The sequence below is a fragment of the Aquarana catesbeiana genome, linkage group LG05 (assembly GCF_042186555.1).
Source record: "Aquarana catesbeiana isolate 2022-GZ linkage group LG05, ASM4218655v1, whole genome shotgun sequence".
In the NCBI taxonomy this organism is placed as follows: domain Eukaryota; kingdom Metazoa; phylum Chordata; class Amphibia; order Anura; family Ranidae; genus Aquarana; species Aquarana catesbeiana.
In genome coordinates, this window is record NC_133328.1 from 11,121,159 (window position 1) to 11,138,092 (window position 16,934).

The 16,934-nt window shown below is 48.6% G+C and overlaps 1 protein-coding gene and 3 non-coding genes across 4 annotated transcripts in view; all 4 read left to right on the forward strand.

The window, feature by feature from the left end:
• The first annotated feature begins 292 nt into the window (after positions 1 to 292).
• LOC141146289 (5S ribosomal RNA) lies at positions 293 to 411 on the forward strand. The gene has a single exon (XR_012244841.1). It is a non-coding gene; the product is annotated as a 5S ribosomal RNA (ribosomal RNA).
• A 5,971-nt stretch (positions 412 to 6,382) lies between these two features.
• Positions 6,383 to 6,501, forward strand: LOC141146303 (5S ribosomal RNA). Its single transcript, XR_012244855.1, has one exon. It is a non-coding gene; the product is annotated as a 5S ribosomal RNA (ribosomal RNA).
• Positions 6,502 to 14,583: 8,082 nt separating this feature from the next.
• On the forward strand, positions 14,584 to 14,702 carry LOC141146298 (5S ribosomal RNA). The gene has a single exon (XR_012244850.1). It is a non-coding gene; the product is annotated as a 5S ribosomal RNA (ribosomal RNA).
• Positions 14,703 to 16,267: 1,565 nt separating this feature from the next.
• NAPRT (nicotinate phosphoribosyltransferase) overlaps positions 16,268 to 16,934 on the forward strand; it is a gene marked incomplete at its 3' end in the record, with an annotated part of 30,371 nt that continues 29,704 nt past the window's right edge. Inside the window, 1 exon segment of the mRNA XM_073629431.1 lies at positions 16,268 to 16,560. Coding sequence (XP_073485532.1) covers positions 16,368 to 16,560 — 193 coding nt within the window.

Below are 16,934 nucleotides of genomic sequence, written 5' to 3' on the forward strand. Positions count from 1 at the left end.
TAAAGGGATGAGGTGGCAACCCTAGGTCAGAGGTCCTCTGGTAGCCAGGGGGGGGGGTGGATGTACTGGCTCCCTCCGCAGCGGTCGGTTTCCAGTAGCTAGCGGAACGGAAGCCAGGTTCCGGAGATCCATGGGCTGGCCACCTGGTATGAAAGCGAAGGAGGAGAGACGACAAGGTGGGGTGTGCTGCGTTGCTTGTCAAAAGGCACTGCTGATTGTAGTAAAGTCAAGGAAAGGCGGAGCCAGGCTGCCGGTGACAAGTACAAGAGGCTTGAAAGAGACCATGAGCTTTGCCTACGGCCACACCACCCTGAATGCGCCCGCTCTCGTCTGATCTCGGAAGCTAAGCAGGGTCGGGCCTGGTTAGTACTTGAATGGGAGACCGCCTGGGAATACCAGGTGCTGTAGGCTTTTGCTTTTCTTCCAGCAGGGGTCACTCTCCTCTATGCCTCTTTTTACATTCTCTTTTAACCTCCCTGGCGGTATGATTATTTTGGATTTTAGGTGCTGAAAGCGGTACAATTATTTTGCATGGAAATTTGGCGTTTTATATTGTAGGTCTGTAAATCTTAACAATAACACACTTAAATCTGTCCAAACCAGAGTCTAGTAGATATCCCGGGTATGATCAAGTTTGAAACACAGAAACATAAATTATAATATAATAAATAAAAATAAATAATTAAAAAAAATTTTAAAAAATAGTAATAAAATAAATTTCCCCACAATTCACTATCGCTCAATTCTGCAAGTGTTCTAATTTACTATCGCTGTTTTCTAGCTGGTCTAAAGCCACTTTTGACGTAAAGGGACACTTTTTGGTTGCTATGGACAATCTCCAGTTTCCAGGCAGAAAGAACAGTATATATCATGTAAAACTGCATGCAGGGCATGGGCCAGAGCACTGGGGACAAAAGGGATGTGAAATCATTTCATACAGTACTGTAATCTGTAAGATTACAGTACTGTATGTGTTATGATTTTGACAGTTTTTTGAATTTGCCGCCAGGCTCCGCCCCCGTGCGTCGCGCCGCTCGCAGGGAACGGAGCCTGGCACGGAGAGGCTTCGGAGGAGGACGGAGCCCTCGGACACTGTGGGGGACATCGCAGGATCCCGGGGACAAGGTAAGTAACGCCGCCCCAGGATCCTGCAATGCGATCCCGAGTGTGGCTCGGGGTTACCGCTAATGGTACTGAATTTTAACCCCGAGCCACACTCGGGAAAACCGCCAGGGAGGTTAACAAAACGCGCTCTGCAAGCCCTCCTGCACACCTAGCTCCTACAAAATCACCAGTCCAGCCCCCCCACTTTTTCTTCGCCCTCCTCCCTTTCCTCACCCCTTCTTTCAAAAATACACTTTCTTTCTTCTTTCTCTCCCTCCCTCCCTCCCTCCCTCCCTACCTCAGGAGCTTGCCACGCATCCAGTCCCTGTAGACAGCAAAGCAACGGCCGGACGCAACCCCCACCTAGCTAGCCCCCATCCTACATCCCGCTTAGGCTCCACGGCCCAGCCCTTTTCCAGCGCTCTCCTCAGCCGTTTTGGTGCTATCACTCCTCCTCTTTAGTCGCCCTTGCGCCAACACATTCTGCGGCGCTCCCCAGGCTGGGGGAAGCTCGCACGCGGACTGCCGAAGCCAGCGAGAAGCCACAGAGCCGACGGGTCGTGAAACCTGCGCCCTGAAGCGGCTAGGGTGTAGGCAGCAGGTTGCCTACAGGAGCGTGGTTTTAGTTAGCGGCTGCTAGTCATGCAGCGCTTGTAAGAGGCCAACATGAACAACGGTAAAAGAGAATGTAAAAAGAGGCATAGAGGAGAGTGACCCCTGCTGGGGAAAAAAAGCAAAAGCCTACAGCACCTGGTATTCCCAGGCGGTCTTTGGAATGTGGGTGGTTCCTAGAATAACGTGGGCGGGGCGCTCCTGGTGAAGTGGGCGGAGCTGGGCTGCACATGGTGATTATGTATTGAACAACAGTCATTTCCTTAGGTCACTCCGCCCACTCCTCACTCGGACTACCTTTCCCAGCAGCCTCTGCCCCGGAAGTAGAGTGTCCATTGGCCGCACTGTTATGTCCACACAGTATGGAGCTGCCAATGCTCACCGATCTCTACCAGTTCACCATGGCGTACGGCTACTGGAGGAGCGGGCGGCACAGGGAGGCCGCGGAGTTCGAGCTCTTCTTCCGAGAGGCGCCTTTCAATGGAGAGTTCACCATCTACTGCGGCCTGGAGGAAAGTCTCCGCTACCTCACGGACTTCGGCTTTTCCCGCTCAGGTAACCCCGCCCACCGCGACGAGTGACTCCTCCCACATCCCTTATCTCACCGCTCACCTGCTGACCCCGCCTATTATTAATTAGCGCTCTATTAGTATGTGACTCCACCCACCACCTTTTCCCCGCCCACCTTGAGACTCCTCCTATTATGTAATTTTTCACTGTATACACTGTGATATCACGTTCTCCTAGAACCATTATTATTATTATTGTTGTCTCCTCCTCTCGTCCTCGTCCTCCTCCCTCCTTCCTCCTCCTCCTCCTGTTACATCGTTTTTGTAACTATAAAGTTCATTTGACATTTTGGATTGTATAGTCACAATAGTGTATGGACAGTATTAGTCTTTCTGCCCCTCCCACTAGATTCGGCCCCTCCTTTTCTCATCGCCTCACCTGGAGACTCCCCCCTTGCTCATCTTCTGACCTGGCGACTCCTCCCTCGCCTAGAGACTCCTCCCTCGCCTGGCGACTCCTCCCTTGCCCCTTCTTACATTCTAACTCCTCCCTCGCCCATCTTCTCACCTGGCGACTCCTCCCTTGCCTGGAGACTCCTCCCTCGCCCCTTCTTCTCACCTGGCGACTCCTCCCTCGCCCATCTTCTCACCTGGCGACTCCTCCCTCGCCCATCTTCTCACCTGGCGACTCCTCCCTTGCCTAGAGACTCCTCCCTCGCCCCTTATTCTTGCCTGGAGACTCCTCCCTCGCCCTTTATTCTTACCTGGAGACTCCTCCCTCGCCCTTTATTCTTACCTGCTGACTCCTCCCTCGCCCCTTATTCTTACCTGCTGACTCCTCCCTCGCCCCTTATTCTTACCTGCTGACTCCTCCCTCGCCCTTTATTCTTACCTGCTGACCCCTCCCTCGCCCTTTATTCTTACCTGCTGACTCCTCCCTCGCCCCTTATTCTTACCTGCTGACTCCTCCCTCGCCCCTTATTCTTACCTGCTGACTCCTCCCTCGCCCCTTATTCTTACCTGCTGACCCCTCCCTCGCCCTTTATTCTTACCTGCTGACTCCTCCCTCTCCCCTTATTCTTACCTCCTGACTCCTCCCTCGCCCCTTCTTCTTACCTGCCGGCTCCTCCTTCGCCCATCTTCTCACCTGGCGACTCCTCCTTCGCCCATCTTCTCACCTGGCGACTCCTCCTTCGCCCATCTTCTCGCCTGGCGACTCCTCCTTCGCCCATCTTCTCGCCTGGCGACTCCTCCTTCGCCCATCTTCTCGCCTGGCGACTCCTCCTTCGCCCATCTTCTCGCCTGGCGACTCCTCCTTCGCCCATCTTCTCGCCTGGCGACTCCTCCTTCGCCCATCTTCTCGCCTGGCGACTCCTCCTTCGCCCATCTTCTCGCCTGGCGACTCCTCCTTCGCCCATCTTCTCGCCTGGCGACTCCTCCTTCGCCCATCTTCTCGCCTGGCGACTCCTCCCTCGCCCCTTCTTCTCGCCTGGCGACTCCTCTCTCGCCCATCTCCTCCTCGCCTGGCGACTCCTCTCTCGCCCATCTCCTCCTCGCCTGGCGACTCCTCTCTCGCCCATCTCCTCCTCGCCTGGCGACTCCTCTCTCGCCCATCTCCTCAAAAGCAGCAGGTTGCCTACAGGAGCGTGGTTTTATTTAGCGGCTGCCCCAGGCTAGGAGGAAAAGAGTTAATGCGTGCGCTGGCGAGGTTTTTTTGGATCCAGCCTACCCACCAGTGATATAAATATAGGGGAAGGCTGGGTTTCGGGGGATCTGGCAGCGCTTGCAGGAGGCCTACTAGGGTTGCCACCTCATCCCTTTAAACCCAAACACATATGAATTACACAGGTTCTGAGGCTAATTGAATGCAGATAAGGCAACGAGTGAGTTTAATTACCACCTTAATCAGCCACAGAATTTCTGTAATTAATATGTGTTCGGATATAAAGGGATGAGATGGCAACTCAAAGACCAACATGAACTACTACCTTGTAGAGGTAGTCCTGGGCAGCCAATCAGTGGCAGTTTGGGTCAGGATATGACCATTGTTCATGTTGAACTGTAATGCCCAAGACTTCTCAGTAAAGTTGCGTCAAGTGTTCTAAGCCTCCTCTGAAGTCATTGAAAGGGACTCCATCATGCATGTTGGTCTCCAGGCCTATTGAAAAGAACTTGGGTGAGTATGGCACATGTGAGGTATGAAGCGACGCTACAAGAAAAGGTCTACCTACTGGGCAAGTCAAGCAGTTGCTTGACTGCAGCCAGTGGTGAGGCATGGCGCCTGCTATAGGTGAGGGTAGAGTTGCAACCCCATCCCTTTAAACCCGAACACATAGGAATTACACAGGTTCTGAAGGCTAATTTAAGGCAGATAAGGGCAACAAGTGAGTTTAATTACTACCTTAATCAGCCTCAGAAGCTGCGTAATTAACCACTTCACGACCGCTCACTGTATATATACGTCATTTTTTTAAAGATGGATATCTCGGTAACGGCAGCAGCTGCTGCCACAACTGAGATATCCATCTTTACAGCGAGCGGTTCTGTACACGATAATGGTGGTCTCAGCGGCGGGTTCGCCGCAAGATCACCGTTATCGGCGGCGGGAGAGGTGCCACGCCGCCCTCCGCCGCTTACCGGAGCCGTCGGTAGCGGCGGAGGAGATCGGGACCTGTCACCGCTGAGGTACTGAGACGAGTGAGGCCAAGATGGCCCCCACCCGTCTCTATACCATGTGACGGCCGGAGCGACGTCATTACGATGGCTCCGCCCACTTCTCTTAAAGGCACAATTTTTTTTGTGTCATTTTTTTTAAACGACTTTTTTTTTTTTTTTTTTTTTTTTTTTTGCATTTTAGTCTAAATATGAGATCTGAGGACTTTTTGACCCCAGATCTCATATTTAAGAGGACCTGTCATGCTTTTTTCTATTACAAGGGATGTTTACATTCCTTGTAATAGGAATAAAAGTGATCCAAATTTTTTTTTGTTTTTTTAAACAGTGAAAAAATAAATAAAATAAAGTAAAATAAATAATAAAAAAAAAAAAAAAAAATTTAAAGCGCCCTGTCCCGATGAGCTCGCGCACAGAAGCGAACGCATACGTGAGTAGCGCCCGCATATGAAAACGGTGGTCAAACCACACATGTGAGGTATCGCCGCGACCGGTATTGCGAGAGCAATAATTCTAGCCCTAGACCTCCTCTGTAACTCCAAACATGCAACCTGTAGAATTTTTTTAAACGTCGCCTATGGAGATTTTTAAGGGTAAAAGTTTGACGCTATTCCACGAGCGGGCGCAATTTTGAAGCGTGACATGTTGGGTATCAATTTACTTGGCATAACATTATCTTTCACAATATAAAAAAAAATTGGGCTAACTTTACTGTTGTCTTATTTTTTTATTCAAAAAAGTGATTTTTTTCCAAAAAAAGTGTGCTTATAAGACCGCTGCGCAAATACGGTGCAAAAAAAAGTATTGCAATGACCGCCATTTTATTCTCTAGGGTGTTAGAAAAAAAACAATATATAATGTTTGGGGGTTCTAAGTAATTTTCTAGCAAAAAAACCTGTTTTAAACATGTAAACACCTAAAATCCAAAACGAGGCTGGTCTTTAAGTGGTTAATAAGTGTTCGGGTTTAAAGGGATGAGGTGGCAACCCTAGGTCAGAGGTCCTCTCGTAGCCAGGGGGGGGTGGATGTACTGGCTCCCTCCGCAGCGGTCGGTTTCCAGTAGCTAGCGGAACGGAAGCCAGGTTCCGGAGATCTATGGGCTGGCCACCTGGTATGAAAGCCAAGGCGTTAACAAGTGCAGGCATGAGGCCCCGCGCTACATGCGCCCTGCTGCTCCTCTTCCTTTGGTGCAAAGCCTTGTCAGGGAAAAGGTTAAAAGTCAGGCCAGGGGAAGCCAGAAAGGAGCCTTTGAAGCCAGGCTGAGTATGTGTGTGAGAAGGTGCAGGCAGGAAGAGGTTAAAGAGGCAGCAAGAGGCAGGGGGGTTGAAGAGAGCGAGCGAGCGAGCGAGAGAGAGGAGAGACGACAAGGTGGGGTGTGCTGCGTTGCTTGTCAAAAGGCACTGCTGATTGTAGCAAAGTCAAGGAAAGGCGGAGCCAGGCTGCCGGTGACAAGTACAAGAGGCTTGAAAGAGACCATGAGCTTTGCCTACGGCCACACCACCCTGAATGCGCCCGCTCTTGTCTGATCTCGGAAGCTAAGCAGGGTCGGGCCTGGTTAGTACTTGAATGGGAGACCGCCTGGGAATACCAGGTGCTGTAGGCTTTTGCTTTTCTTCCAGCAGGGGTCACTCTCCTCTATGCCTCTTTTTACATTCTCTTTTAACCTCCCTGGCGGTATGATTATTTTGGATTTTAGGTGCTGAAAGCGGTACAATTATTTTGCATGGAAATTTGGCGTTTTATATTGTAGGTCTGTAAATCTTAACAATAACACACTTAAATCTGTCCAAACCAGAGTCTAGTAGATATCCCGGGTATGATCAAGTTTGAAACACAAAAACATAAATTATAATATAATAAATAAAAACTAGAAAAGGTACAATTTCTGGGGAAATTGTGAAAGTGTTCTTGCCTCTACAACTGGAGTGGGCGGAGTAACTGGGTGGAGTGGCTTGAGTAACTGTGAAAAGTGTTAAAAAGCTTAATATTTTAAAAAGTATAAATAGTAGTAAAAAAGTTCCATCATTCGCTGAAAGAGCTGAACATTTTTTTCAAAAGTAATTTTTTTTTTCAAAAATGAATTTTTTTTAATCAAAAATGATTTTTTTTTCTTCAAAAATGATTTTTTTTTCAAAGGTAATTTTTTTTTTCAAAAATGAATTTTTTTTTATTTCAAAAATAATTTTTTTTTCGAAATTATTTTTTTTTTTAAAGTAATTTTTTTTCAAAAATAATTTTTTTTTTCAAATATATTTTTTTTTTTCAAAAATATTTTTTTTTTTAAAAGTAATTTTTTTTTCAAAAATATTTTTTTTTTCAAAAATATTTTTTTTCAAAAATATTTTTTTTTTTTTCAAAAATGATTTTTTTACTTTTTTCAAAAATTATTTTTTTTTTTTAAAAATATTTTTTTTTTACATGGGGCGGTCATAATGTTTTGGCTGATCATGGGGTTGTCAGCTTTTGTCACTTCCCACTCTAGTTTTGAACATTTCGCCATTCATTCCTATGGGACCAATTTCGCCGCAAAAACGTCATTTCGTGGACCATTCGGCAAAACATTCCACAAAGTAATAACACACCAATCGGGAACAATCCGCACGTTTCGGTATATTATTTGTCTCTGTAGTGTGAAAACTGTGGGAGGAGTCTACAAGCATTATCAAGTCTAGCAGATGAAGTCACATGCATTTGGGGTGTCTCAGCATCTTGTGTTTACAACCACTGTTTCCTAGCAACGCTCATGCCCTGTTTATGCTTCCCAAATACTGCTTCATCAAAACTGCCCCATCAGAATTACCCCATCAAAACTGCCCCATCATATTCCTCTATTATAAATCAGTACATGGTGTGTCTGTCCCCTCCCCCGGGCTCTGTAATCAGAGCTGAGATGCTCCAGCCACCTCCCCCCTGTGTATAACAGAAGCTTTGGTAACCATGGCAACAAAACAAACACTAACAGTACACTCTGATTAATGGCTAAAATTTCCTGAAATGACCTCTAAACAAATGGCCGTATTTTAAAAACTATACATCCTACAGCGAAGATCTTTATATTGTGAGAATCACAAGACCCAGACCTAGATTTTGATATATAGTATGTCTCTGAAATATTAAAAATGAAGGCACGGTCGCAGTTTAGAAATTGCCCTTCAAATTTGGAGGGGGCTAGAGTGTAGTTTCAATGAATGTCAATGGACGGCGTGAGTTGCAAACAAATGGTCATATTGTGAAAACTATCAGGACTATGGCTTAGCCGTGGACATGTTTAGTGGCAGCAGGGATAGCTGAACGTTTTGATATAAGATTTATGTAGGTGGGCTTGAAAATGAGGGAGTGGCGGCAGTTTAGAAATCATGTTCTGATTTTCCAGCTTTTGTCATCTCCCACTCTAGTTTCCCCATTCATTCCTATGGGACCAATTTCGCCGCAAAAACGACGATATTTCGTGAACCATTCGGCGAAACGTTCCACAAAGTAATAGCACACCATTCGGGAACAATCCGCACGTTTCGGTATATTACTTGTCTATGTAGTGTAAAAACTGTGGGAGGAGTTAGGGTGGTAAATTTGGCTATAATAATAAGAATAATATATATGTGAGATAACAGTAAGTGGTCTTGCTATGCAAGAACACTTAATAAATAATTAAAAAAAAATTTTAAAAATAGTAATAAAATAAATTTCCCCACAATTCACTATCGCTCAATTCTGCAAGTGTTCTAATTTACTATCGCTGTTTTAGGCCTGGTTAGTACTTGAATGGGAGACCGCCTGGGAATACCAGGTGCTGTAGGCTTTTGCTTTTCTTCCAGCAGGGGTCACTCTCCTCTATGCCTCTTTTTACATTCTCTTTTAACCTCCCTGGCGGTATGATTATTTTGGATTTTAGGTGCTGAAAGCGGTACAATTATTTTGCATGGAAATTTGGCGTTTTATATTGTAGGTCTGTAAATCTTAACAATAACACACTTAAATCTGTCCAAACCAGAGTCTAGTAGATATCCCGGGTATGATCAAGTTTGAAACACAAAAACATAAATTATAATATAATAAATAAAAATAAATAATTAAAAAAAATTTTTAAAAATAGTAATAAAATAAATTTCCCCACAATTCACTATCGCTCAATTCTGCAAGTGTTCTAATTTACTATCGCTGTTTTCTAGCTGGTCTAAAGCCACTTTTGACGTAAAGGGACACTTTTTGGTTGCTATGGACAATCTCCAGTTTCCAGGCAGAAAGAACAGTATATATCATGTAAAACTGCATGCAGGGCATGGGCCAGAGCACTGGGGACAAAAGGGATGTGAAATCATTTCATACAGTACTGTAATCTGTAAGATTACAGTACTGTATGTGTTATGATTTTGACAGTTTTTTTAATTTGCCGCCAGGCTCCGCCCCCGTGCGTCGCGCCGCTCGCAGGGAACGGAGCCTGGCACGGAGAGGCTTCGGAGGAGGACGGAGCCCTCGGACACTGTGGGGGACATGGCAGGATCCCGGGGACAAGGTAAGTAACGCCGCCCCAGGATCCTGCAATGCGATCCCGAGTGTGGCTCGGGGTTACCGCTAATGGTACTGAATTTTAACCCCGAGCCACACTCGGGAAAACCGCCAGGGAGGTTAACAAAACGCGCTCTGCAAGCCCTCCTGCACACCTAGCTCCTACAAAATCACCAGTCCAGCCCCCCCACTTTTTCTTCGCCCTCCTCCCTTTCCTCACCCCTTCTTTCAAAAATACACTTTCTTTCTTCTTTCTCTCCCTCCCTCCCTCCCTCCCTCCCTACCTCAGGAGCTTGCCACGCATCCAGTCCCTGTAGACAGCAAAGCAACGGCCGGACGCAACCCCCACCTAGCTAGCCCCCATCCTACATCCCGCTTAGGCTCCACGGCCCAGCCCTTTTCCAGCGCTCTCCTCAGCCGTTTTGGTGCTATCACTCCTCCTCTTTAGTCGCCCTTGCGCCAACACATTCTGCGGCGCTCCCCAGGCTGGGGGAAGCTCGCACGCGGACTGCCGAAGCCAGCGAGAAGCCACAGAGCCGACGGGTCGTGAAACCTGCGCCCTGAAGCGGCTAGGGTGTAGGCAGCAGGTTGCCTACAGGAGCGTGGTTTTAGTTAGCGGCTGCTAGTCATGCAGCGCTTGCAAGAGGCCAACATGAACAACGGTAAAAGAGAATGTAAAAAGAGGCATAGAGGAGAGTGACCCCTGCTGGGGAAAAAAAGCAAAAGCCTACAGCACCTGGTATTCCCAGGCGGTCTTTGGAATGTGGGTGGTTCCTAGAATAACGTGGGCGGGGCGCTCCTGGTGAAGTGGGCGGAGCTGGGCTGCACATGGTGATTATGTATTGAACAACAGTCATTTCCTTAGGTCACTCCGCCCACTCCTCACTCGGACTACCTTTCCCAGCAGCCTCTGCCCCGGAAGTAGAGTGTTAATTGGCCGCACTGTTATGTCCACACAGTATGGAGCTGCCAATGCTCACCGATCTCTACCAGTTCACCATGGCGTACGGCTACTGGAGGAGCGGGCGGCACAGGGAGGCCGCGGAGTTCGAGCTCTTCTTCCGAGAGGCGCCTTTCAATGGAGAGTTCACCATCTACTGCGGCCTGGAGGAAAGTCTCCGCTACCTCACGGACTTCGGCTTTTCCCGCTCAGGTAACCCCGCCCACCGCGACGAGTGACTCCTCCCACATCCCTTATCTCACCGCTCACCTGCTGACCCCGCCTATTATTAATTAGCGCTCTATTAGTATGTGACTCCACCCACCACCTTTTCCCCGCCCACCTTGAGACTCCTCCTATTATGTAATTTTTCACTGTATACACTGTGATATCACGTTCTCCTAGAACCATTATTATTATTATTGTTGTCTCCTCCTCTCGTCCTCGTCCTCCTCCCTCCTTCCTCCTCCTCCTCCTGTTACATCGTTTTTGTAACTATAAAGTTCATTTGACATTTTGGATTGTATAGTCACAATAGTGTATGGACAGTATTAGTCTTTCTGCCCCTCCCACTAGATTCGGCCCCTCCTTTTCTCATCGCCTCACCTGGAGACTCCCCCCTTGCTCATCTTCTGACCTGGAGACTCCTCCCTCGCCTGGCGACTCCTCCCTTGCCCCTTCTTACATTCTAACTCCTCCCTCGCCCATCTTCTCACCTGGCGACTCCTCCCTTGCCTGGAGACTCCTCCCTCGCCCCTTCTTCTCACCTGGCGACTCCTCCCTCGCCCATCTTCTCACCTGGCGACTCCTCCCTTGCCTGGAGACTCCTCCCTCGCCCCTTATTCTTGCCTGGAGACTCCTCCCTCGCCCCTTATTCTTACCTGCTGACTCCTCCCTCGCCCCTTATTCTTACCTGCTGACTCCTCCCTCGCCCCTTATTCTTACCTGCTGACTCCTCCCTCGCCCTTTATTCTTACCTGCTGACCCCTCCCTCGCCCTTTATTCTTACCTGCTGACTCCTCCCTCGCCCCTTATTCTTACCTGCTGACTCCTCCCTCGCCCCTTATTCTTACCTGCTGACTCCTCCCTCGCCCCTTATTCTTACCTGCTGACCCCTCCCTCGCCCTTTATTCTTACCTGCTGACTCCTCCCTCTCCCCTTATTCTTACCTCCTGACTCCTCCCTCGCCCCTTCTTCTTACCTGCCGGCTCCTCCTTCGCCCATCTTCTCACCTGGCGACTCCTCCTTCGCCCATCTTCTCGCCTGGCGACTCCTCCTTCGCCCATCTTCTCGCCTGGCGACTCCTCCTTCGCCCATCTTCTCGCCTGGCGACTCCTCCTTCGCCCATCTTCTCGCCTGGCGACTCCTCCTTCGCCCATCTTCTCGCCTGGCGACTCCTCCTTCGCCCATCTTCTCGCCTGGCGACTCCTCCTTCGCCCATCTTCTCGCCTGGCGACTCCTCCTTCGCCCATCTTCTCGCCTGGCGACTCCTCCTTCGCCCATCTTCTCGCCTGGCGACTCCTCCCTCGCCCCTTCTTCTCGCCTGGCGACTCCTCCCTCGCCCCTTCTTCTCGCCTGGCGACTCCTCTCTCGCCCATCTCCTCCTCGCCTGGCGACTCCTCTCTCGCCCATCTCCTCCTCGCCTGGCGACTCCTCTCTCGCCCATCTCCTCAAAAGCAGCAGGTTGCCTACAGGAGCGTGGTTTTATTTAGCGGCTGCCCCAGGCTAGGAGGAAAAGAGTTAATGCGTGCGCTGGCGGGGTTTTTTTGGATCCAGCCTACCCACCAGTGATATAAATATAGGGGAAGGCTGGGTTTCGGGGGATCTGGCAGCGCTTGCAGGAGGCCTACTAGGGTTGCCACCTCATCCCTTTAAACCCAAACACATATGAATTACACAGGTTCTGAGGCTAATTGAATGCAGATAAGGCAACGAGTGAGTTTAATTACCACCTTAATCAGCCACAGAATTTCTGTAATTAATATGTGTTCGGATATAAAGGGATGAGATGGCAACTCAAAGACCAACATGAACTACTACCTTGTACAGGTAGTCCTGGGCAGCCAGTCAGTGGCAGTTTGGGTCAGGATATGACCATTGTTCATGTTGAACTGTAATGCCCAAGACTTCTCAGTAAAGTTGCGTCAAATGTTCTAAGCCTCCTCTGAAGTCATTGAAAGGGACTCCATCATGCATGTTGGTCTCCAGGCCTATTGAAAAGAACTTGGGTGAGTATGGCACATGTGAGGTATGAAGCGACGCTACAAGAAAAGGTCTACCTACTGGGCAAGTCAAGCAGTTGCTTGACTGCAGCCAGTGGTGAGGCATGGCGCCTGCTATAGGTGAGGGTAGAGTTGCAACCCCATCCCTTTAAACCCGAACACATAGGAATTACACAGGTTCTGAAGGCTAATTTAAGGCAGATAAGGGCAACAAGTGAGTTTAATTACTACCTTAATCAGCCTCAGAAGCTGCGTAATTAACCACTTCACGACCGCTCACTGTATATATACGTCATTTTTTTAAAGATGGATATCTCGGTAACGGCAGCAGCTGCTGCCACAACTGAGATATCCATCTTTACAGCGAGCGGTTCTGTACACGATAATGGTGGTCTCAGCGGCGGGTTCGCCGCAAGATCACCGTTATCGGCGGCGGGAGAGGTGCCACGCCGCCCTCCGCCGCTTACCGGAGCCGTCGGTAGCGGCGGAGGAGATCGGGACCTGTCACCGCTGAGGTACTGAGACGAGTGAGGCCAAGATGGCCCCCATCCGTCTCTATACCATGTGACGGCCGGAGCGACGTCATTACGATGGCTCCGCCCACTTCTCTTAAAGGCACAATTTTTTTTGTGTCATTTTTTTTAAACGACTTTTTTTTTTTTTTTTTTTTTTTTTTTTTTTTTTTTGCATTTTAGTCTAAATATGAGATCTGAGGACTTTTTGACCCCAGATCTCATATTTAAGAGGACCTGTCATGCTTTTTTCTATTACAAGGGATGTTTACATTCCTTGTAATAGGAATAAAAGTGATCCAAATTTTTTTTTTTTTTTTTAAACAGTGAAAAAATAAATAAAATAAAGTAAAATAAATAATAAAAAAAAAAAAAAAAAATTTAAAGTGCCCTGTCCCGATGAGCTCGCGCACAGAAGCGAACGCATACGTGAGTAGCGCCTGCATATGAAAACGGTGGTCAAACCACACATGTGAGGTATCGCCGCGACCGGTATTGCGAGAGCAATAATTCTAGCCCTAGACCTCCTCTGTAACTCCAAACATGCAACCTGTAGAATTTTTTTAAACGTCGCCTATGGAGATTTTTAAGGGTAAAAGTTTGACGCTATTCCACGAGCGGGCGCAATTTTGAAGCGTGACATGTTGGGTATCAATTTACTTGGCATAACATTATCTTTCACAATATAAAAAAAAATTGGGCTAACTTTACTGTTGTCTTATTTTTTTATTCAAAAAAGTGATTTTTTTCCAAAAAAAGTGTGCTTATAAGACCGCTGCGCAAATACGGTGCAAAAAAAAGTATTGCAATGACCGCCATTTTATTCTCTAGGGTGTTAGAAAAAAAACAATATATAATGTTTGGGGGTTCTAAGTAATTTTCTAGCAAAAAAACCTGTTTTAAACATGTAAACACCTAAAATCCAAAACGAGGCTGGTCCTTAAGTGGTTAATAAGTGTTCGGGTTTAAAGGGATGAGGTGGCAACCCTAGGTCAGAGGTCCTCTGGTAGCCAGGGGGGGGGGTGGATGTACTGGCTCCCTCCGCAGCGGTCGGTTTCCAGTAGCTAGCGGAACGGAAGCCAGGTTCCGGAGATCCATGGGCTGGCCACCTGGTATGAAAGCCAAGGCGTTAACAAGTGCAGGCATGAGGCCCCGCGCTACATGCGCCCTGCTGCTCCTCTTCCTTTGGTGCAAAGCCTTGTCAGGGAAAAGGTTAAAAGTCAGGCCAGGGGAAGCCAGAAAGGAGCCTTTGAAGCCAGGCTGAGTATGTGTGTGAGAAGGTGCAGGCAGGAAGAGGTTAAAGAGGCAGCAAGAGGCAGGGGGGTTGAAGAGAGCGAGCGAGCGAGAGAGAGAGAGAGAGAGAGAGAGAGAGAGAGGAGAGACGACAAGGTGGGGTGTGCTGCGTTGCTTGTCAAAAGGCACTGCTGATTGTAGTAAAGTCAAGGAAAGGCGGAGCCAGGCTGCCGGTGACAAGTACAAGAGGCTTGAAAGAGACCATGAGCTTTGCCTACGGCCACACCACCCTGAATGCGCCCGCTCTTGTCTGATCTCGGAAGCTAAGCAGGGTCGGGCCTGGTTAGTACTTGGATGGGAGACCGCCTGGGAATACCAGGTGCTGTAGGCTTTTGCTTTTCTTCCAGCAGGGGTCACTCTCCTCTATGCCTCTTTTTACATTCTCTTTTAACCTCCCTGGCGGTATGATTATTTTGGATTTTAGGTGCTGAAAGCGGTACAATTATTTTGCATGGAAATTTGGCGTTTTATATTGTAGGTCTGTAAATCTTAACAATAACACACTTAAATCTGTCCAAACCAGAGTCTAGTAGATATCCCGGGTATGATCAAGTTTGAAACACAGAAACATAAATTATAATATAATAAATAAAAATAAATAATTAAAAAAAATTTTAAAAAATAGTAATAAAATAAATTTCCCCACAATTCACTATCGCTCAATTCTGCAAGTGTTCTAATTTACTATCGCTGTTTTCTAGCTGGTCTAAAGCCACTTTTGACGTAAAGGGACACTTTTTGGTTGCTATGGACAATCTCCAGTTTCCAGGCAGAAAGAACAGTATATATCATGTAAAACTGCATGCAGGGCATGGGCCAGAGCACTGGGGACAAAAGGGATGTGAAATCATTTCATACAGTACTGTAATCTGTAAGATTACAGTACTGTATGTGTTATGATTTTGACAGTTTTTTGAATTTGCCGCCAGGCTCCGCCCCCGTGCGTCGCGCCGCTCGCAGGGAACGGAGCCTGGCACGGAGAGGCTTCGGAGGAGGACGGAGCCCTCGGACACTGTGGGGGACATCGCAGGATCCCGGGGACAAGGTAAGTAAAGCCGCCCCAGGATCCTGCAATGCGATCCCGAGTGTGGCTCGGGGTTACCGCTAATGGTACTGAATTTTAACCCCGAGCCACACTCGGGAAAACCGCCAGGGAGGTTAACAAAACGCGCTCTGCAAGCCCTCCTGCACACCTAGCTCCTACAAAATCACCAGTCCAGCCCCCACTTTTTCTTCGCCCTCCTCCCTTTCCTCACCCCTTCTTTCAAAAATACACTTTCTTTCTTCTTTCTCTCTCTCCCTCCCTCCCTCCCTCCCTACCTCAGGAGCTTGCCACGCATCCAGTCCCTGTAGACAGCAAAGCAACGGCCGGACGCAACCCCCACCTAGCTAGCCCCCATCCTACATCCCGCTTAGGCTCCACGGCCCAGCCCTTTTCCAGCGCTCTCCTCAGCCGTTTTGGTGCTATCACTCCTCCTCTTTAGTCGCCCTTGCGCCAACACATTCTGCGGCGCTCCCCAGGCTGGGGGAAGCTCGCACGCGGACTGCCGAAGCCAGCGAGAAGCCACAGAGCCGACGGGTCGTGAAACCTGCGCCCTGAAGCGGCTAGGGTGTAGGCAGCAGGTTGCCTACAGGAGCGTGGTTTTAGTTAGCGGCTGCTAGTCACGCAGCGCTTGCAAGAGGCCAACATGAACAACGGTAAAAGAGAATGTAAAAAGAGGCATAGAGGAGAGTGACCCCTGCTGGGGAAAAAAAGCAAAAGCCTACAGCACCTGGTATTCCCAGGCGGTCTTTGGAATGTGGGTGGTTCCTAGAATAACGTGGGCGGGGCGCTCCTGGTGAAGTGGGCGGAGCTGGGCTGCACATGGTGATTATGTATTGAACAACAGTCATTTCCTTAGGTCACTCCGCCCACTCCTCGCTCGGACTACCTTTCCCAGCAGCCTCTGCGCCGGAAGTAGAGTGTCCATTGGCCGCACTGTTATGTCCACACAGTATGGAGCTGCCAATGCTCACCGATCTCTACCAGTTCACCATGGCGTACGGCTACTGGAGGAGCGGGCGGCACAGGGAGGCCGCGGAGTTCGAGCTCTTCTTCCGAGAGGCGCCTTTCAATGGAGAGTTCACCATCTACTGCGGCCTGGAGGAAAGTCTCCGCTACCTCACGGACTTCGGCTTTTCCCGCTCAGGTAACCCCGCCCACCGCGACGAGTGACTCCTCCCACATCCCTTATCTCACCGCTCACCTGCTGACCCCGCCTATTATTAATTAGCCCTCTATTAGTATTTGACTCCACCCACCACCTTTTCCCCGCCCACCTTGAGACTCCTCCTATTATGTAATTTTTCACTGTATACACTGTGATATCACGTTCTCCTAGAACCATTATTATTATTATTGTTGTCTCCTCCTCTCGTCCTCGTCCTCCCTCCTTCCTCCTCCTCCTCCTGTTACATCGTTTTTGTATCAATAAAGTTCATTTGACATTTTGGATTGTATAGTCACAATAGTGTATGGACAGTATTAGTCTTTCTGCCCCTCCCACTAGATTCGGCCCCTCCT